A 22,959-nucleotide genomic window follows, 5' to 3' on the forward strand; every position below is an offset into this window, starting at 1 on the left:
TTCACAGTATGTTCATTCTTTTGGAGATATAGTGGATTTCCATTAATTAGACCATTGGTTAAATGGAGAAGCTGTTTATTTGGGACAACTTTTAAGGAACAAAAACAAACTGAGAAAATAGCCAGATTACCGTTATCTATTTGGGACACTATGCTAATTAAATGAGACAGGAGACTGTTGCTGAACAGTTTCTAACTAACTTCAGTCTTGTGCGCGTCATGTTGCTGTTAGACGCTACACCATGCTTAGAGCGAAGTTTTTAAAAAAAATTTTGTGTTTGTATCAAAAAGCAGCGATTTTTGTCACTGATAGTTCGCGAGTAATAAACAGAGAGACAATCAGAGCTGCTTTCCTCATTGCGGTTTTAAGCATTCAGACTTGGAGATGGCAGAAACCAGAGAGTGAAATTGAAGTGATTTCTCGACTTCAGCAAGATAAGAACTGCAAAAAATTAGAAGGCATCAACAATCACCTTGAATGTTACAATGAAAATGAAGATTTGGAGGATGCAGTTGTCAAAAACAATGTTTGAAGGCAGTCCACTATCTGCACTAGTGTCTGCGCTAATTTTGTTCATTTATAATCAATAAAAAGAACACATCAGCGTACACTGGATGAGTTCCTCCATCGATAACTATTAGGAACTTATACACAGTTTTACAGTAATTTTGGTAGTGTTTTAATTTTAACTTCACCTAAAAGCTAAAAAGACAGAGTACATGACGTTTAACTGCAACGAAGGTACTCTCAAGGCAGTAAAGAATGATACCATTAAGAAAGTCTTTGACTACAAGTACCTCGGGTCAAGAATGATGAGTTTGGAGAAGGACATAAAGATACGGAAGGCACTGGTGTGGAGGGCTATGAACGACATGAAGGAAATCTGGAAGTCGAGCCTGACCAGAAGGCTTAAAAAGAGGATTTTCATAGCAGTGATAGAGTCCATTCTCACGTACAGATGTGAGACATGGACACTCACCAAGACGATGCGAAAGTCTCTAGATGGTTGCTATACAGTAATGCTCCGGATGGCTCTTGACGTGAGTTGACAACAGCACATGATGAATGTCGAGCTCTATAACAACCTACCGATGTTCAGCACTAAAATCGAGGTGCGAGGACTGCAACTAGCGGGGCACTGTCTACGACACCCCGAGCTACCTGCCAGCCTAGTCATCATATGGGAGCCCAAGCACGGCAGGATGAACCCTGGGCACCCTCCCAAGACTATGGTCAACACGCTCCTAGAAGACAGCGGCGCGGCTAATGTAGATGAACTGAACACACTGAGGAGGGAGAGGGAGAAGTGGCGGGTCCGTCATCGTGCCGGACGCCAGCCCCCTAGGCCTGAGTCGACGTAGTAGTAGTAATTTAATTTTATCACAAATGAGAAAATCTGCATTTGCTGGAAATCTGAGCAACACACACACACACACACACACACACACACACACACACACACACACACACACACACACAGAATGCTGGAGGAACACAGCATTTTATTTTTGTTCTGTATTTCATTTAAATACATAATTTGTTACTCAGTTAAATGGTAGTCGTTTTTTTTTTATACCTTTTAACTATTTCCATTAAACTTTGGATAATTGGGGCAACCACTTAATTGGGCCAAAATGTACTGGTCCTGGTGTGTCCCAATTAACTGGAATCCACTGTACTTTCTCAAATTGCTTTGATAACGTATGATCTTTGTCCTTATCTCTCAAACTGTTCTGTGTAGAAAAGAGAGAATTGCAAGACGTTTGGAAGGAATTGGAAGTGAAACACAGCCAGTGTTGCTACAAAATTGTCCTGGATTAGTTACTCATCGTCTACTGGAGGAAGATACTCCTAGATACACACGAGCTTCCGATGCTTGCAGTCCACCTTTGGGTATGAGACTTCTTACAATTGAATCAATTGGGTTGAGTGAAATGTTCAGTGCACAGATGATGCATAATGAGCCATGCTGATATGCTGTTTGTCTCAAAAAGTTGTTAGACTTTTGTACAAAATGTTGTTTTGCTCTTCTGATTCTCCATTTGTTTTCAAAGCACAAATATTTCTTCCAGGAAAGTGAGTGATAAGTGAGTTTACAAGCAGATTGCTTCTCTTTCTAACATATTTATGAAGGTAAATGGCCCTTAATTTATGTCAAAGAAGTATATGAATAAAATATTTGTGTAGAAGTATTACCAACTTTACAATTAATTTAATGCTAACTGACAACCTAATCTATATTAGCATTGTTACTGAGGGGGGAGGGATATGAAATGGACTTGCTATCTAGAGACAGGATCCTACCTTTTCAACTGGTGAATTTAAATTGAGGTAATTACGTAAAAATAGAATAAATTCTGCAGATGCTGGAAATCCAAGCAACATGCACAAAATGCTGGAGGAACTCAGCTGGCCAGGCAGCATCAATGGAAAAGGGTACAGTCGATGTTTGGGCTGGGACTCTTCAGCAAGACTGGAGAAAAAAAGATGAGGAGTAGAGTTGAAAGATGGGGAGAGGGGAGTGAGAAACACAAAGTGATAGATGAAAACGAGGGGTGAAGTAAAGAGCTGGAGAAGGGGGAATCTAATAGGAGAGGACAGAAGGCCAATGGAAGAAAGGGGGGGTGGTGAGCACCAGAGGGAAGCAGTGGGCAGGTAAGGATATAAGGTGGGAGGGGGAAAGGGGAATGGTAAGGAGGGGGGAACATTACCAGAAGTCAGTGTTCATGCCATCAGGTTGGAGGCTACCCAGACGGAATGTAAGGTGTTGTTCCTCCAACCTGAGTGTGGCCTCATCACGACAATAGAGGAGGCCGTGGATTGACATATCGGAATGGGAAGTGGAATTAAAATGGGTGGCCACTGGGCGATCCTGCTTCTTCTGATGGATGAAACGTAGGTGCTTGGCAAAGTGGTCTCCCAATCTACGTAGGGTCTCACCAATATACAGCAGGCACAGCAGGAGTGCGGGACACAGTATATGGCCCCAACAGACTCACAGGTAAAGTGCTGCCTCACCAGGAAGGACTGAATAGTGGTAAGGGAGGAGATGTAGGGGCTTGTAGTCTAGCTTCGTGGCCACTGACTTTGGGGCATTTAGCAACATAAAATACATACCCAGCCAGCTTTGCCCACAATTCTGAGTGTATCAATAACCATCTTTAGAGTAGTGTGACCTATAGCGAATGTGTTGAATGACTGAAATGATCAGTTATAATCAGACTGTACTGCAGAACAAAGAGTATCTTATTTGTTGGACAAAATTTAGACAATGCATAATTTGAGGAACTTGAGTTCTTGCTTTCAATTCCTGGGCATTAACCTATGAGATGACCTGTCCTAGGCCCAGCACACAGATGCAATTAAACGGAAAGCGTGCCAGTTTCTTTACTTTCTTAGAAAGCTAAGGGGGTTCGACTTGAAGGATGGGGAGATTTCAAGATTTCAAAAAACTGTGTTGTCATTCTAACCGTACATCAGCTCTGCAGGGCAGAATGAGACAGCGTTTCTCAGGAGCGGTGCAATCATAACATAACAAACGCAACACTAAATAATAAACATAACAATAAATAGTAAAACACAACAGCCACATGTCAGTTAAAATCAAGTTATAAGTGTCCAGTGCAAGTTAAAAGTGTCCAAAGCAGAGTCAGGTAGAGCAGCTATTTAGCAGTCTGACTGCCTGTGGGAGGAAGCTGTTCAGTAGCCTTGTGGTTTTAGTTTTGATGCTCCTGTAACGTTTGCCTGATGGCAGAAGAACAAATAGTTCATGGAGAGGGTGTGAGGGATCTTTAATGATGTACCGTGTCTTCTGGAGGCATCGACTCTGAAAGAGGTCTTGGACAGAAGGTAGGGAGACCCCAATAACCTTCTCTGCTCCCCTAACTACCCTCTGAAAGGCTTTTTTGTCGACAGCACTGCAGCTGGAGTACCAGGTTGTGATGCAAAAGGTCAGCACACTCTCAACCACGCCTCTGTAGAATGTAGTTAAGATGTTAGTGGGCAGTGATGCTTGTTTAAGCTTCCTCAGAAAGTGCAATTTCTGCTGGGCCCGTTTCACAATCCCAGTGGTGTTCCTGGACCAGGTTAGATTGTCCGAGATCTGCACCCCAAGGAACTTGATGTTTTCCACTCTCTCCACTGTGGAGCCGCTGATGCTGAGGGGTGTGTGCTCAGGCTGAGACCGTCTGAAATCGACGATCATCTCCTTGGTTTTGGTGACATTAAGCATCAAGTTGTTATCCCTGCACCAGCTCTCTAGGTGTTTGACCTCCTCCCTGTACATTGTTTCATCATTTTTGCTGATGAGCCCCACCACTGTGGTATCATCTGCAAATTTAACAATCAGGTTCTCCTTGAATCTGGCTGCACAGTCATGTGTTAGCAGTGTAAACAGCAATGGGCTAAGCACACAGCCTTGTGGGGATGAAGAACTCTGCTGCCTCGCACCATAGTTCATAAACTGGATTAGCTCCAAGGAAGTGTGCTGCAGAAAGTAGTTCCACAAAGGAAACATTGAGTAGTGTGTTTCCTTAAAGACGTACCTCCATTTATAAGAGAAACATTGGAGAGGTGGCAGCTGATGGAGTCTTACTGTATTTGATATTAACAAAGGGTTTTTTTTTCCAGGTAGAAGATCGGATAAGGAAGGCTCAGATCATCTTACTGAAGACCTTTATTCAGAAAGGCAGTCAAGACCTCGGTGCCGAGGAGAGGTTAGACACATGAACGTTGAATCCCCTTGCATCGCCGGTGTGAATCTTGAAGCATTAGATGCAAAAGCAGAGAGGATAGCCAAATACAAAGCTGAGAGGAGGCGACAGCTGGCTGAGAAATATGGAATTGCCTTGGATCCTGAAAATGATGGGAGCATTGCATCCAAATACTCAAGACCAAGAAAGGAAATTGATCTAACTGAACAAGTGCCATCACCGACTGAAAAAGTTTACAGCAGTGGCTTAACAAAGTTGCAAAGTTCCAGGGATCAAATAGTTGATGAAGCAGGAAGCCTGTCAGCTGGTGTACCTACGGAAAAATTCTCCTCGGATGGCAATAGTTTCAAAGAAAGAGAAACTCTGCTGAATGAAGAAAATCAGAAAAAAGCACTTGAGATTAGTGCCAAAGGAAAAAATTTGGAACCTTCAAATAGCAAGGATTCTACTGTGACTGACGTGCCAGACTCCCCACCATCTCCTTGGAAAGTTTCACTTGTATCACCGAAGCAGTTCTCAGAATCGTTTAACTCAGTTAGTGAGCAATCCCAAAGCTTGCAGAGTAAACAAGGGTAAGAATTTATTTATGTCAAAGAACTTTGTTCAGAGAAGTTTTGAATTTCTTAAAGAGCATCCTCAGATTTTAAATGAGTATTATTAATCCGTACATGTTCATGTATTCTGAGTTATGAAACTTTATTTTAATGATTCTCACTAGATAATTAATAGTTTCAGAAATACAGAACTAATTACATAAGTTAGTTGCTTCCTAGTAATTTATGATTAATCTAATTTTTCTAAGCATACCAGTGTCACACATTTGATGGGGTTCATTTGTAGGTTGAAGCTTTTTCATTACCTTCCACTGGTTTCAAATGAACATTATATGTTTCAGATGAGCATAATATGTCCCAAATGGAAGAGTCCCATTTTTAGAATTGTTGAAGTTTGTCCTTCTGCATTTAAGTTATTCACTTTAAATTCACAACACTTTTTGTGTGTTTGTTACATTATAATAGTATTAGGCATCCGCTAGTCTTGTGAGACCATGGATTTGCGCCTTGGAAGGTTTCCAGGGCCCAGGCCTGGGCAAGGTTGTATGGAAGACCGGCAGTTGCCCATTCTGCAAGTCTCCCCTCTCCACACCACCAATGTTGTCCATGGGAAGGGCACTAGGGCCAATACAGCTCGGCACCGGTGTCATCGCAGAGCAATGCATGGTTAAGTGTGTTACATTATACCATTTGTGTTAAATAGCAGCTGATCGGATTTTGCTTAGATCAATGCTAAAACTAAAGATCTGCTGCAGTTGTCAATTAAATTGCTGATATTCTGGTCAGTACGCTGAGACAATGCATTTCAAATATAATATTCCTTCGTTTTACACGTTCCTATTGCTGGTTCAATGTAACTTACACTCGGGTTAATTACTAAATTTGAGTAAGTCTGGTTATTTGAAAGGGCTCATTGTCCAAGATTGTTTATACTTTTGGGGCTTTAGCTTTGCCATAAACTTTAATTTGGCATTGTCAATAATCATTATTCAATTTGTTGGCTGTATCTCTGAATTAAGTTGCAACCAAGTTAAGAAGACAAAAATCTCAACAATATACTGTTTCTTGGCCAGTGCCTGAATACATGGTTGAGGTTCATGATTTTCTTTAAGTACAATAATTGGTAAACAATATTAATATGTGGATATTGTGAGAAGGATAACAATGTTTTTGACTTTTGCACTGTAGATATCATCATATGATAGATTAACATGGATGTCAAAGTTCACTTTTATTCAGGCTGTGATTTTTGTTACCCCTCTCCCCGTCTTTCTGTGACCTGTAAGTTCTTTCTCGGGTTCTCTGTGTCACCTGCACATCCAAACCCTGTATGTCATACCATAATTTTAATCTCAAATGTTTTACAGGTTTTTCTCATTAGTTGCCTGCCCCTGATTGACTTGCGGCTCAGTCAAACTTCAATTGTGATGTCTCTTATGAAATGAACTTTCCCAAAGCTTACAATGTACTTTATTCTCTGTCCACCACCACTCATCACTGCCCCCACCCCAAACCCCTGCCACTTGCTCCAGAACTGCCACAAAGTCCTAAAACTGTCAACTATTTGTCTGTGACTTGCTCCAGGCATAATCTCAGCAAGCTGCACATGTAAAATCCATTTGCTTAAATGAAATTTAAAGAATTTACATTTATATAATGTCTGTCTTAAACACGCCAGAACACTTCGCATACAGTAAATTGTTTTGAAATTTAAGCTAACTTTACAGACACCAATGTAAAATTTTCACATATTCTTTATTTCCAAAAGCAAATTAAACCTATTGCAGTAACTTGCTGTTGACAGTGAATGGTAGGAATACTTCAGACCCAAACCACAGTCACATATCTATTTTTTCATATGAAATCCAACCATGAGAACCTACTTACAAATTTATTATTAAAATACAAATATCCGCTTTATTTTATGGGCACTCTACCTTTTCAGTTTTTTTGAGGGCAAATCAACATACTACAGCAGTTCTATTTCTCGACCCATAAAATCCAAAATAGACTATTTATGTTGAAACTTTGAATGTTTTGACAGTTTAGGTTCACAAAGCTCTGAGAAATTGAAATCAGAAAGGTTTTGCTGACTTTAATTTCAAAATTTTTGCAAAACTAATTAATTTTTGGCACACAGAAGTCATGTAGTTTTCAAACAAGGACACAAAGTCATGAATGCAACATGTAAATGGTTGAATTAAGATTTGATTTTCAGTTCTGTAGGCTTTGGAGAACTTTAATTTCAACCTGAACAAGTGTCAAAATATTTGTCTTTCCACTAACTAATGCTTTCCATTTCTTGGTAGACTAGAATTTTGTTTTGTTGGTCATGGCAGTTTTAAAGAAATCAATGCAGCTTCTCTCTTGGCACATTTTCAGGGGAGACGGGGAAAAAAACGTACTGTCATTAAAGCTTATTGCCAATCTTTGACATTCCATGGCTGATCAACGGCAAAAGTAAATGCAACTAGTCCTACATGTGACAGTGTAGTCTGCTTCTTGGAAGTATTATCCACAGTATTTTTATGGATATGAGATGAGCTCATGTAGCTTACCATGCCTGTCTTCACCTTGTATAGGAAACTAATGAAGTAGTTAAATAGCTGTATACTCTTCACATGACCCCTTCTTTTCCTGCTTCAAATATTGACCCGTCATCTTGAAGCTGTCAGTTCCGCCCCTTGGGTGATGGGTACACTTAACCAGTGTTATCACAGGAACTATTCAATTCATTTTGAAAACTGAAGTCCTGTTTTTTTTTCGGCTCTATATATTTATTCACAAAAATATTGGCTTTGTATTTTCAGATGGTTAACACTTGATACCTAGAAATCATCTAAGCTTTCTAAGTCTGTTCACGGTAACCAATGGTCCCATTGTCTATCAACTGTACCACATCAGCCCACCTTCATGATTTTGCCATTATTGATTTAAAGGGACTAACAAGAAGAGCCTGAGATAGTCAATGCATATAAAGTAGTTGGATTGATTGCAATTTAATAAAATATCAATATATTTAGTAAATATTGCCATGCTCCCAGTGAGTATAGACCAGCACGGCCACATTAAATCTGCTGATTATAGCTAAGTAACCGAACTACTGCATAAAGTTGTCATCATCTCCTCCAGGATTTCAGTAGTGTTAATTGCACGTTAAGATATTTATAGTGTGGTGCAGCTTTGTGATTGGAATTCTGGCTGCCATTAAAATAACCCATGAATATAAGTAGCAACTTGATATTTGAGTTCCAAAAAATACTTACTTGAAAAAAAAGTAGTGATAGCAAAGCTGTAGCTCTGAATGCTACAGGGAGCTCTTACGGCTCGTAAAGTCTCCGTGCACTTTTTCACAGCCAATGGGATGAGTTTAAGACGTGCATCAGTTTTAGAGCAGAAATCCGCAGCAAGGAGTTTAAAGATGGCTGTTTCCTTGCTGTATGTTTAGTGATGAGGAGGAGTACAATGCAACCAATTTATCACTGCGATTCTCTTTTTGGTGCAGCCCTCCTTAAAGGTGCTTAATATTTTTACAGGTACAGAATATATTTAGATTTCATTGATGTATTTCAGCTTGTACTGTTTATATTCGTTCAGATTCAGCATTGTGTATCAGATCCACCGTCCATTCTGTTTGGTCTTGCTGTTCCAGATGCTCAATGTTGTTCCATAATACATATCAACAAAATGTTATCATCTAAAATTGCATTTGATCTTAAAACTGGTTTAATTGTCTACTTTTGTTGAACATTTGCCTTTTGGTACTCACAGATTGTTTAGTATTTGGTGGTTCATTTCTGCTACGTGTGGACTCAGGTAGTTGTGAAGGCCTTGGTCAACTAGACTGGTTCACCCATATTCTGTGAAAAGTTATAATTGATTGGGGGGGGGGGATCAGAAGACAGCATGAACCTAAGGAAGCTCTTCCAGTAGTCCAAGGAGCTTGCAGATGAAAACAAATTATTAACACTATATTTTGTGAATTTTACAGAAATTGTCTGCATCTGTAACAGAAGTCCTTTTGTTAATTTTACTCATTGTAACCTGTGCCCTGTGTGCCTGTTTAAAAACTTTTCAAACAAAGAAGGGAGTGATTTCTGCAAATGTTAGTAAGCTCACAGTGGATAATTGCAGTAAAATAGGGAAGAGTATCTGCAGGTATGGAATTCGGGCATCAAATTGACTCTGGATGTCTCTGCTATACTTCCATATAGCAACACATTGAAAGTAAAGAATGAATGGTTCCTACAGAGAGATTCCAATGGCGAGACACCTTCCCTCATCAACTGGCCTTCCAGGTACTGTTGAATGTGATGCTTTATCATTTCCCGAATGGCACATTTTAATCATCAACATCTGCTTTTCACAATACTCATCAGACCATTGTGTGTTGCAGCCATCTCACATTAGTTTGACACCATCCCTGTAGAAGGATCTGTCTTTGAACTTCACATGCTATACTGATTATTTTTTTCCCCTGTATCATCTTAATTAACTTGTTGGGTTTTTGATGTGCATGACTAATGATTATTTGAATGACAGACATCAAATATCTGTATCAGTTCCCAGTCACCTTTTAACCCAGTGGTCCCCAACCTCCAGGCCACGGACCGATACCGGGCTGCGAAAAATGCAGCGATGCAGTGGTAGCCGGAACGCACCCAGCACATCTTTAAGAAAAAAGCCGAAATAAACAAGCTAATTAATTAGGTGCCGCTGGGCACATAAATGTCGGCCCAGATCAGAGGCGACAAACGCACCGCTGCATTCTTCGCGGCCCTGTATCGGTCCGCGGCCCGGAGGTTGGCGACCACTGTTTTAACCAACCATCGATAATCTCATTAGCCAGGTTTGTTGTGATTATTGCTGTGAAATGCTCTTGAGTGCTAGTGTAAACTGAGGAACTGGTCGCATAATGGATGGAGAAGCAGCCTCATCAGCAAATCATAAACACAAGCAATTCTGCAGATGCTGGAAATCCAGAGCAGCACACACAACATACTGGAGGAACTCAGCGGGTCAGACAGCACCGTGGAAATGAATAAACTGTTGATGTTTCGGGTCGACACAATTCTTCAGGATTGGAAAGGAGGAGGGAAGATGCCAGAATTAAAAGGTTGTGGGGGAGGGGTGGGGGAAGGAGGATAGCTGGAAGCTGATAGGTTAAGGCAGGTGGGTAGGAAAGGTAAAGGCTGGAGAGGAAGAAATTTGATAGGAGAGGAAAGGGAAGGAGGAGGGGACCCAGGGGGAGGTGATAGGCAGGTGAGAAGAGGTAAAAGGTCAGAGTGGAGAATAGAAGAGGGGAGGGGGAGGGCATTTTTTTAACCAGATGGAGAAATTGATATTCATGCCATCAGGTTGGAGGTGACCCGGATGAAATAAAAGGTGTTGCTCCTCCACCCTGAGGGTGGCCTCATCATGGCATAAGAGGAGGCTGTGAACCAACGTGTTGGAACAGAAATGGGAATCGGAATTAAATTGTTTGGCCACTAGGAATTTCCGCCTTTGGACGGAGCGGAGGAGCTCCATACTTGTCCTTACCTGCCACCCCATGAGCCTCTGCATCCAACACACCGTTCTCCACAGCTTCTGCTATCTTGAAAGGGATCCTGTCACCAAACTTACCTTTACCTCCTCTCCACTCTCCGGTTTTCACAGGGATTACTCCCTCTGTGATTCACGTGTCCATTCGTCCCTCCCCACCAATCTCCTTACTGGCACCTTCCCATTCACCTCCATTCAGGGCCCCAAACAGTCCTTCCAAGTGAGGCAACACTTCACCTGCAAATCTGCTGGAGTCCTTTATTGTGCCTGGTGCTCCCAATGTGGCCTTCTCTACATTGGTGAGTCCCATCAGAAATTGAGGGACCACTTCATCGAGCACCTCCACTCTATCCATCAAAAGTAGAACTTCCTGGTGGCCAAACATTTTCATTCTGAATCCCACTCCCATTCTGACATATCGGTCCATGGCCGCCTCTTGTGACACGATGAGGCCACCCTCAGGGCGGAGGAGCAACACCTTATATTCCGTAACTTCCGCCACCTCCAACGGGATCCCACCACTAAGCACATCTTTCCCTCCCCCCCCTCCCCTGCATTCCGCAGGGATCGCTCCCTACGCAACTCCCTTGTCCATTTGTCCCCCCCCCATCCCTCCCCACTGATCTCCCTCCTGGCACTCTGGCACTTATCCGTGTAAGCAGAACAAGTGCTACACATGCCCTTACACTTCCTCCCTTACCACCATTCAGGGCCCCAGACAGTCCTTCCAGGTGAGGCAACACTTCACCTGTGAGTCGACTGGGGTGATATACTGCGTCCGGTGCTCCCGATGTGGCCTTTTATATATTGGCGAGACCCAACGCAGACTGGGAGACCGCTTTGCTGAACATCTACACTCTGTCCGCCAGAGAAAGCAGGATCTCCCAGTGGCCACACATTTTAATTCCACATCCCATTCTGACATGTCTATCCACGGCCTCCTCTACTGTAAAGATGAAGCCACACTCAGGTTGGAGGAACAACACCTTATATTCCGTCTGGGTAGCCTCCAACCTGATGGCATGAACATCGACTTCTCTAACTTCCGCTAAGGCCCCACCTCCCCCTCGTACCCCATCTTTTTTATGCACACATTCTTTCTCTCACTCTCCTTTTTCTCCCTTTGTCCCTCTGAATATACCTCTTGCCATCCTCTGGGTCCCCCCCCACCTTGTCTTTCTTCCCGGACCTCCTGTCCCATGATCCTCTCGTATCCCCTTTTGCCTATCACCTGTCCAGCTCTTGGCTCTATCCCTCCCCCTCCTGTCTTCTCCTATCATTTTGGATCTCCCCCTTCCCCTCCAACTTTCAAATCTCTTACTCACTCTTCCTTCAGTTAGTCCTGACGAAGGGTCTCAGCCTGAAACGTCGACTGCACCTCTTCCTACAGATGCTGCCTGGCCTGCTGCGTTCACCAGCAACTTTGATGTGTGTTGCTTGAATTTCCAGCATCTGCAGAATTCCTGTTGTTTACCTTATATTCCGTCTGGGTAACCTCCAACGTGACTGCATGAATGTTAATTTCTCCTAGTTAAGAAAAATTCCTTCCCCCTCCCCTCTTCTATTCCCCACTCTGACCTGTTACTTCTTTTCACCTGCCTATCACCTCTCCCTGGGTTCCTTCTTTCTTCCCTTTCTCCTATAGTCCACTCCTCTCAGATCAGATTCCTTCCTCTCCAGCCCTTTACCTTTCCTATCCCTATCACCTTCTAGCTATCCTCCTTCCCCTCCCCTCACCTTTTTATTCTGGTGTCTTATCCCTTCCTCTGCCCAAAATGTCAATGGTTTATTCATTTCCGTAGATGCTGCCTGACTTGCTGAGCTCCTGCAGCATTCTGTGTGTGTTGCCTGGCTGCATCGGCATTCACTAAACCTTAAATCAGGATGCTAGATTGTTTTGTGATTGTATGTTCAGGAACACAATAACGGACCTAATGGATGTAAGTTTATTTTGTTAACTACAGAGACGTGAAATACATCATATAACTAGTAAACAAGCAAGAAGAGGGTGACTGTTTATGTGAGAGAGAAACTGATTATCTATCTGGTTCAGTCAAGGTTACGCTAGAAATCCTCTCAATGTGGATGACGTAGCAAAAAGGGAAACAATTATGGCATTCGTTGTGTCAAGAAATATAATTAGGCCAAGCATATTGTGAGTACATCCAGGAAAAGATTACCAGAGGCGGTATTAATTTATCAGCCTTGGATTACTAAATGTACAAAAAAAGTGATGCAGAAGTGAAAATATCCTAGATATTATACAAATTTAGTAACATTGTGTCCTACAATATTAGTTAAGCATTTTGCCTCGAAACACACTCGGGAACAAGCTGCTTTTGGAAGTGATCCTGTTCAACCTCACTGATATAAAGCAGATCACGGTCGGTGATTGTGTTAACTCAGGAAGGGCAGCAGCACAGTAGTTCTTTTTGCATTTGCATGGAATGCGCCCAGAGCCTGCTTGGATTGCCCAGTGGTTTGATCAGATACCGTCACAGGCAGTTGAACAAATATCTGGATAGGAAAGGTTTCAGAAGGTACGGCAAATAGGACTAGCTTGGATGGGCATCTTGGTCTGCATGCACCAGTTGAGCCAAAGGGCCTGTTTGTTTGCTTGTGTGACTCTTATTTGTTCTCCCAGGTAGCAAGTCAACTGCACTTGGTATTTCCAGGTCGTTGGCTGTCCATCTACTGGACTGGCCGGAGCCTATTTCACTGCACAGTCAAAGGAAGCATGAGAAGTCTGCTCACTGATCCATTACTGCTACTTCTTCTTCTTCCTCTGACTTCTAATGGTGGATGGCAGTCCAACTTAAAGGTGCATTACCGCCACAAACTGGACTGGAGTGTTGCATGGAGAGTTGGGAAATAAAATCCCTACTAGTTCTTTATCAAATGAGAACTAAATTACCCCAGAAGGCCCCTTAGATTGTAAATAATGGAAGACAATATTGTGAATTAAATTAGAGTCACTTCCATAACTTAGGTTTCATTTAAAAACTCTACTATCAACCCCCAAAGATATTAGTGCAGCCTGCATTTGCTTGCTTTCAACCGTATATGCTTCACATTGTAAAAGAATGTGGTCAACTGTTTTATAATGATGACAAAGCCTACACACCCCAGAGTGATCACACACAAAATGCTGGTGGAACTCAGCAGGCCAGGCAGCATCTATAGGAAGTAGTATAGTTGACGTTGCAGGTCGACTGTACTTCCTATAGATGCTGCCTGGTTTGCTGCGTTCCACCAGCATTTTGTGTGTGTTGCTGAAATTTCCAGCATCTGCAGATTCTCTCGTGTTTGCGCACCCCAGAGTGATGTTTACCAACAAGATAGAAGGAATAATTAAGCATAGTGTTCCCGATTCTAAGTTTAGTCAATATATTTCCTTCCCTTCTTGTTTTACCCCCTTCTCCCATCAATCCAGCAGTTTTGTGTATTCTGTAAAGGGGTCTCCAGCTTCTCATTTGCAAAGTGGAAGGTCTATATCCATAGATGAACTTTAACAGCTTGTTTGGCCAAACGGTCAATCCGCTCATTCCCCTCAACACCTCTATGTGGAGGGACCCATAAGGAGGAGACAAGTAAATCAATATTTCGAATGTGAAGTAAAGATTGAAGAGCTTCCAGCAGTAAATCTGACCTGCTCAAATTACATGTTTTAAGACTAGTCAAAACCGAAAAAGAATCTGAACAAGCTACGACTTTGCAAGGACCAGTTTCCTCCACCCACTGCAAGCCCAAAATGATGGCAACAGATTCTGCTGTATATACTGATAAACGGTTTATAAGGAGTTTCTTTATCGTTACTTGTAACTCAGGCACAAAAACAGCCACACCAACATTCTCAGTAAAATTAGCTTTTGTTCCATCAGTAAAAATGGTTAACATACCACAAAAATTTTCCTTAACAAATTGATGAACCAGCAGACCCTCAGGTATACAACCAACACACATCAAAGTTGCTGGTGAACGCAGCAGGCCAGGCAGCATCTCTAGGAAGAGGTACAGTCGAAGTTTCAGGCCGAGACCCTTTGACCCTTTGAGACCCTTTTACCTCTTCCTAGAGATGCTGCCTGGCCTGCTGCGTTCACCAGCAACTTTGATGTGTGTTGCTTGAATTTCCAGCATCTGCAGAATTCCTGTTGTTGACCCTCAGGTATATCAGGGTCCGTGGACTTCATTAAATCATGCAACCTAAAATCAACTAAAGTCATTGGGGGAAAAACCACAGTGGGGTTATCGATAAAGCTACAGTGGAACATATTGCATAATCCAGCAAACCCATATTCCTAGTGTATTAACTAAAACTAAAACAACTCTTCTTGTGATGTTCTCAACGGTCTTCCAACACCTTTAACAAGGTGATCATTTCTCTGTCCCCTCAAATTAATCCAGTATGTTAACAACAACTTCAACCTCTGCAACTGTAAGGGTAATTGTCCCATTTCAACCAGTAAAGCTGAAACAGATGACATTACTGCACCACAACACTCCTGTCCTTGGCAGCAGGGCAGAAAGTTTGTAAAGATCAGAAATAAAAACAAATTGCTGAAAATGGTCAGCAGGTTTGGCCCCATTTGTTTGGGGGAAATGGACAAACACTACTTCGGGTTTTTGGTTCAAGACTCTGGGTCAGAACAAAGTAAACAAGCTGGTTTTCAGTAGAGAAAAGTTTGGAGAGAGTTGTCTGTGGTATGTGAAACCAAGGACCAGGCAAGTTTGAAGTCCTTAAATGCTGCTTTTCAGTGTTAGCTGTTTCAAATGGTAACCTGTGGATATTCTCCACAAGCCAAACAGTACTAATAGAAAAAGAAAAACTCAGCCAAAGAGATGACCAGCAGGGCAGGTGTGACCAGCGCTGGTGCAGAAAGGATGAGTTACATAAAATTGTAGAAATCGACATAGAGTCCAGAAGCGTACAGTAGGTGAAGCTGGAAGATGAGATTTTGTTCTTTAAGCTTGCATAATGTTGGAGGGTGTGGGATGTAGAATTAAAGTGGTGGCAACAAGAAGATCAGGGTCACGTCAGTCCTCAGGATGAACAGCGGAAAGCTAACTCTATTCTTTGCATGTGCATCTCACATCCTGAGGTGAGTGAGTGTGTGGGGGAGGGCTTAGGGTCTAAGAATGGATGTGCTGGCATTGGAGAGGGTCCAAAGAAAGTTCATGAGAATGGTGCTGGGAATGAAAAGGTTAACACATGACCATTTGATAGCTCTAGCTCTGGCCCTGTAGCTGCTGAAGTTTAGAAGAATCAGGGAGTATCTCATTGAAACCTATCAAATATTGAAAGGGCTAGATGGAGTGAACATGGAGATCATGTTCCCGATAGTGGGGGAGTTTGGGACCAAAGCCCAAGTCATTTTGTATATTTAAAGCTGAGGTTGATTAGTAAGGGCATCAAAGGTTACGGGGAGAAGACAGGAGAATGGGGTTATGAGGGGTAATAAATCAGCCAGGACGGATTGGCGGAGCAGACTTAATGGGTAGAATGTCTTGTGGGTGAAACCTCTTGAGCAACAGTGAGATAGCCAGATCTAAATGATATCATGTGAGGGCCACTAGGGACGATATACAGCATTTAGAGAGGGTTTGTGCACTTGTGGTGACATAGGAAAATGCTTGGAATATGCCTGCGTGAAAGCAGAGATGAGAAAGTTGTTCAGGGTTTTAGTTTGACAGTTGCTGCTAAAGATTTGCTGGTCACTTGCATGCTGCGTTCATTTAGAAGCTGGGATTCCCTGGCTCTTGAAAGTCCAGGTTACTTTCATTACACGTAAATGGCCCCTAAATCCAGAATAATGGGACCTTGTTCAGTGTCGTCTTTCCAGTGTGGCTTCCCCTAAATCTGACCCAGTTAAATTAGAAAGGACAAGTTCCCTGAGAGCTGAGATCCATTTTCAAGTCTTTACCAAATTAATTGATGCCACAAGTTCAAGGTAAATTTATTATCAAAGTACATATACATCACCATATGCAATCCTGAGGTACATTTTCTTATGGACATGCTCAATAAATCCATAATAGAATAATAATCACAATAGAATCAATGAAAGACCGCAGTAACTTGGGTGTTCAACCAGAGTACAAAAGATAACAAACTGTGCAAATACAAAAAGTAGAAAAAAGAGATAATAATATTGAGAATGTGAGATGAAGAATCCTTTAAAGTTCCCATTCTGTCCCTCAATTTAAATATTTGGAATCATGAGGGGAATTTTGAAATCCTGAACTTGTTTTCTATGGCAAAAGGAATGCTCAGGACAAAATATAATCACTATTACAAAGGGAATTGTAAAATTGAACAGATGATGTCTTTGAAATGCTATGGAACATGAGCGGAGGCTAAAGAGAAGAGAATTTGCAGAACTAGTTTAGGTTTAACTTCATGCTAGGTCAGTAACATGGGAACACAGTAATTTAGATGATGTATGTAAAATTTAATGAGCTACTGAATACCATTTAATGTTCAGTGAAATAGAAGTGAGTATTTCAACAAAGCATGGTTGACGATGAATCGATGTAGGTTAAACAGCAAAGATGGATTTCACCCTATATACCTAATGACCCGTTGTCACAACTAAACTCAGCATAGGGCAGCTGATCATCACTGGAATTTAAACAGATCCTATGAAAGGCAGGATAGCTTCGTAACTACTAGTTGTAGCTGTGTAACAAGTGATGTTCTAGCCTCAGAATTCCTAAGTAAGCAACCTTTGCAGTACTTAACAAAAATCATTTTGGCTGGTAGGAGTCGAAATTTACCTGGAACAGCCAAAACCCAGTTGACCTCCTTTGCTCCAATTTCTCCCATTATTGAGAACGTTACCAATCTTTTCACTGACTTCGCTGGTTCTGAGGTCGATGTTAACTGTACCTTTTTTCAGCAAGGTCAATGTTAGGATGTTCATAAGCACTTGGAAAATAAAACTTCTACTTGACCTGCTGAGCTCCTCCAGCAATTTGTTTGTTTTTGCAGGAAATTAAAGTTAGCTAGAGCTCACAGAGTTGGTGGGAGTTGTGAGTGGTGGAGTGCAACTTACTACAACCCTGAGGTCATTGAGTCCCATTGGAGTTTAAAACCGGGCATGATCCTATGCATATTGTACAGATTTCAAGAACTGGCGGTAAAACACGTTACGCAGTTCGTGCACTTGAGTTTGTGGCATCTGAAAGTGCTTCAACTATGGAGAGAGATTCTCATGAATTCGTTGTTTGAAGCCACAGCTTGTGAGATCAAGTTGTGCCCATCTCTATGGCAGCCAAATTATTTTGTTTTGTACATCTGTACTTGTTCACAAAGAACTTTTTTTGAAGAATCGTTTGTGAGGTAGACCGATTGGCTTGCTTTGCCGATGTTAGGTTTCATTAAAGTACCACAATAAGTGAGGATGGTAGATTTCCTTCTCTGAAAAAATTGGAGAGCCGTACAAGTTTAAGCCAATCTCATAATTTTATCATTAATTTTGCTTGTTTATTTACAAGATACAGCTATTGCCAGCATATATTATCTATCCCTAGTTACCCCTGAACTGAGGCATTTAAGAGTTGTCAACATTGGTGAGCCTGGTGTGACACAGAGGTCAGACTGTATAATGAAGGCAGATTCCCACTCTTGAAGAATGTGAAACAGTAGGTTTTTATGGAAATCTGAGATTTCTGGATGTACTTGCTATCACTAGCTCATGTTTAAATTCCAGGTATATTTAATACTTGAAGTTAACTTCCCCAACTCCTCATGGTGACCCCTTAACTCTCCCAACTCGTATCTTTGGATCAGTGGTCCAGAGCTCTGTTGGCTGTCCAATAACTTAATAATCTCTTTTTCTATTACCAATACAGTTACTCTGTCCAACTTCCTTTAAATTCCTCAATTTAAATTTCCCAGCTACCGTGGTAGGGTTTAACTTTTTGTTTCTGGACTAATAATCCAGACCCTGAAGCAGCATGTGGAGAGAATGTTTCCTATGGTGGGAGTATCCAGAACTAGAGGGCACAGCCTCAAAATTGAGGGTGACCCTTTGGAACAGAGGTAAGGAGGAATTTTTTTTAGCCAGAGTGTAATAAATCTATGGAATACTCTCCCTCAGACTACAGTGGAGGGCAAGTCTGTTGGTATATTTAAGGAGGAAGTTGATAGTTTTGATTGGTCTGGGCATCAAAGGATGTGGTGAGAAGGCAGGCGTATAGGATCGATTGAGATCTGGGATCAGCCTTGATGGAATGGTGGAGCACTCAATGAGTGGAATGGCTTAATTCTGCTCCTATGTCTTATGGTCTTATAACCACTATGCTACCAAACATATTTTTCAAGTTAAAACCAGCTAACCCATGGATGAAAAATGTTCAGGTTCATTATCATTCTACTGTACGTCTGCACACCACCAAACAGAACAACATTCCTCCACACCAGAGTACACAATAGAGTACATATAACTTACAACACATAAAATAATATTTCCACAAATAAATTACAGAACAGTAAGGTGCATTTGGTGACACAAGTTTAAAAAGTAAACAGTGCAATGCTACTGGTGCTTCATAATGTTCAAGGGCCCTGCAGATGCAATGCTTCTGCTAACTATCTCAGATGGTTGGAAGGGAGACTCCGATGGTCCTCTCGGCAGTCCTCACAATCCATCTTGTAGGGTCTTGCAGTCTGATGCCTTGCAATTCCCATACCAGATGTTGATGCAACTGGTCAGGTGCTCCTGTGAAAGTTGGTTGGAGGTGGGGTGGGGGGGGAGCCTGGCTGCCCCAATCTCCTCAGGAAGTGGAGACTCTGCCTTCTTGACCAAAGAGGTGGTATTGAGGGACCAGGTGAGCTTGTCCATTATGTGCCCTCCCAGAAACTTAGTTCTCATAGAAACATAGAAAGTAGGTGCAGGAGTAGGCCATTCGGCCCTTCGAGCCTGCACCGCCATACAGTACGATCATGGCTGATCATCCAACTCAGAACCCTGTACCTGCCTTCTCTCCATACCCGCTGATCCCTGTAGCCACAAGGGCCATATCTAACTCCCTCTTAAATATAGCCAATGAACTGGCCTCAACTGTTTCCTGTGGCAGAGAATTCCACAGATTCACCACTCTCTGTGTGAAGAAGTTTTTCCTCATCTTGGTCCTAAAAGGCTTCCCCTTTATCCTCAAATTGTGACCCCTCATTCTGGACTTCCCCAACATCGGGAACAATCTTCCTGCATCTAGCCTGTCCAATCCCTTTAGAATTTTATACGTTTCAATCAGATCCCCCCCCCCCGATCTTCTAAATTCCAGAGAGTACAAGCCTAGTTGATCCAGTCTTTCATCATATGAAAGTCCTGCCATCCCAGGAATCAATCTGGTAAACCTTCTTTGTACTCCCTCTATGGCAAGAATGTCATTCCTCAGATTAGGGGGCCAAAACTGCACACAATATTCCAGGTGTGGTCTCACCAAGGCCTTGTACAACTGCAGTAGTACCTCCCTGCTCCTGTACTCGAATCCTCTTGCTATGAATGTCAGCATACCATTCGCCTTTTTCACCGCCTGCTGTACCTGCATGCCCACTTTCAATGACTGGTGTATAATGACACCCAGGTCTCGTTGCACCTCCCCTTTTCCTAATCGGCCATGAAGGAGCCATTTATGTGCAGTGAGGAATAGTCAGCCTGCACCTTCTTAAAGTCCACAATAATCTCTTTAGTTTTGTATACTTTGAGACACAAGTTGTTGAGCTGGTACCATTCTGCCAGTTGTTCTGTCTCCTCTCTGTACACCCTCTCATCGTCGTTATTGATGAGGCCAGCCACTGTTGTATCATCAACGAACTTGATTCAGTTTGAACTGGATCTAGCAGTACAGTATAGATAGACACATGAATATGAGGAAAATGGAAAGGCATGGATATTGTGTAGGTAGTGGTTTTCATTTGGGGGGGTTGATTTATTTTCTAGCTGGTTCAGCACAACATTGTGGGCCGAAGGGCCTGTTCCTGTGCCGTAGTGTTCAATGTACAGTCGCGCGTCAGCAGCAAGCTGTGCATGCAACCCTAGGGGGTGCTAGTGCTCAGAGTGCTGGAGCTGGAGATGCTGCTGCCAACACAGCCTGACTCTGGTCTTTCTGTCAAGAAGTCCATGATCCAGTTACAGAGAGAAGTGTTGAAACCCGATGAAGACAGTTTGCCCACAGTGTACGTATCTCTTTAAAATGCATTCATTCAAAAAATGTCAAATGAAATTAATTTGCTCTATCATTCAAATCAAAGGAAAATATTTAGATAATGTCCGATTGACCTGCATTCTAAATTATGTTCTTGCTGTTGCAATTTTTTTTTTATATATATATATATATACACACACACACACACACACATACACACATACACACACACACACACACACACACACACACACACACACACACACACACATATATATATATATCAGCATTAGCTCAACTGTTCTATTTTCTGGTGTTACTGCCAGTAATCGGACATCGTGCTTACAAAGGGGAAAAAAAGATGTCACCTGCCTAGTTGATCTTCCCGGGCTCTTGAAAAGTGCTTTATTTTCTTTGCAAAATCCATTAAGTTTTTAAAATAGTTTTTCCACCATCAGAGCAGTTTTTAAGGCTATGTTAATATCAGGTCATCGTTGTCTCCAACAGAATAATGCTGATCAGATTCCCCTCAGCTCTGGTTTATGGTTGCCTTGAAATGAGATTTATGAGGAATACCATGAATTCACACGAGCTCTCAGTACCGTTAACACTTGCTGAAGCTGTTCGCTGATAACTGCCCCAGGATGAAAAAGAAGTAAAATGTTAACTGACGGTTTTTGAAATTGGAATTGCCTCCTGCAATCCCCTTTACAACAGTTTCTATTATTTATTATTTAAGATTTCTAAAGGTCATTGCGTTTAACTGCTGTTCAGATGAAAATTTTGAATGACCATCCTAAAACGAAAATTGCCTATATTACCACGCACACTAAATCTGACAAATTCTGCATTTACATCCACAAGACTGCAATACTATTAAACAGTTGGACACAGAGCCAGGCCGGCAATCTAATGCGCAGACAAGTGCCAATTGACAATCAAAGATTTGAATCCAAGCATGAAACTTTGTGCATTGGCCACAGCAATAACTCAGTCTGCTGCCCTCTGCCTCTGGATCCAAAGGGCGTGTGTTCAGTCCCACTACAAAGACTTACGTGCAAAACTATCTTGGGCGGCTCTCAAAGTGTGCTGTGTACTTTAGAAGTGCTATCATTTAGTGAGTCATCAAATGATACTTCAACTAATTTTCTTCAGAAGTGTACATAAAGGACCTCTGGATACTATTTCAAGGAGGAACATTAGAGTTGTTCCCAATGTCATCAACAGTATCCCTCAATGAGCATTACAGAAAATTGATCATTACATTGAGAGCTTCTTAAATACAAAATGACTGCTGCACTCCCTACATTTCAACAACGACAACTCTTTTTTTAAAAAAAAAGTACTTAACCATCTATAAAACATTTTGGGGCATCTTGAAGTTGTGAAAAGTACTATATAATCACCCCTATTCCCTTCATGTGGCTGCAGGCAAAATTAGAATGTTGACTTTCCCATACAGTACCCTGAAAAAGTATTCATTCTGCAACCCTTTGTTCACATCAATGAGTATTACAAGCAGGGATTTTGATCAATTTTTATTTGTGAATCACAAGCTCCTTTTTTTTGCACACAGTAGGGCCCCAAAAAACATGTTCAATTTTAAAGCATGAAAAATTTTAAAATTCAACAACGGGATGTCAGCACTTCAAAAGTATTCATTCCCCTTTGCTCAGTACCTAGTTAAACCACCTCTCACAGCTATTATAGCCAGTAGTCTTTTTTTTGATAAGTCTCTATTGGCTTTGCACAACGTGATGGAGTAGGATTTGCCCATTTCTCATTGCAAAATTGCTCATTTGCGGAACAGGGGTGGACAGCAATCTTGAGGTCTTGCCAGAGATGTTTGATCAGGTTAAGGTCGCAACTCTGACTGAGCCATTAAAGGATAACAATTTTCTTCATTTGAAGCCACTCCATGGTTGCTCTGGCAGTGTGTTTCAGGTCGTTGTCCTACTGAAAAACCAACTTCTCCCCCGGTAGTAAGTTTTCTGGCAGAG

At 41.9% G+C, this 22,959-nt stretch overlaps 1 protein-coding gene across 18 annotated transcripts in view; it reads left to right on the forward strand.

Annotated features, from left to right (window-relative positions):
• The window catches only part of svila (supervillin a), a 268,368-nt gene that overhangs the window by 126,876 nt on the left and 118,533 nt on the right, over positions 1–22,959 (forward strand). For 16 of the 18 annotated variants that reach the window (XM_063044309.1, XM_063044320.1, XM_063044308.1 and 13 more), the window contains 3 exons: positions 1,742–1,893; positions 4,630–5,284; positions 9,481–9,564. In XM_063044309.1, the coding sequence (XP_062900379.1) occupies positions 1,742–1,893; positions 4,630–5,284; positions 9,481–9,564 (891 nt within the window). The remainder of the gene's footprint in view (positions 1–1,741; positions 1,894–4,629; positions 5,285–9,480; positions 9,565–22,959) is intronic. The other 2 variants (XM_063044315.1, XM_063044325.1) reach the window with 1 other exon arrangement.

Source organism: Mobula hypostoma, chromosome 3, assembly GCF_963921235.1.
Source record: "Mobula hypostoma chromosome 3, sMobHyp1.1, whole genome shotgun sequence".
NCBI classification, from domain to species: domain Eukaryota; kingdom Metazoa; phylum Chordata; class Chondrichthyes; order Myliobatiformes; family Myliobatidae; genus Mobula; species Mobula hypostoma.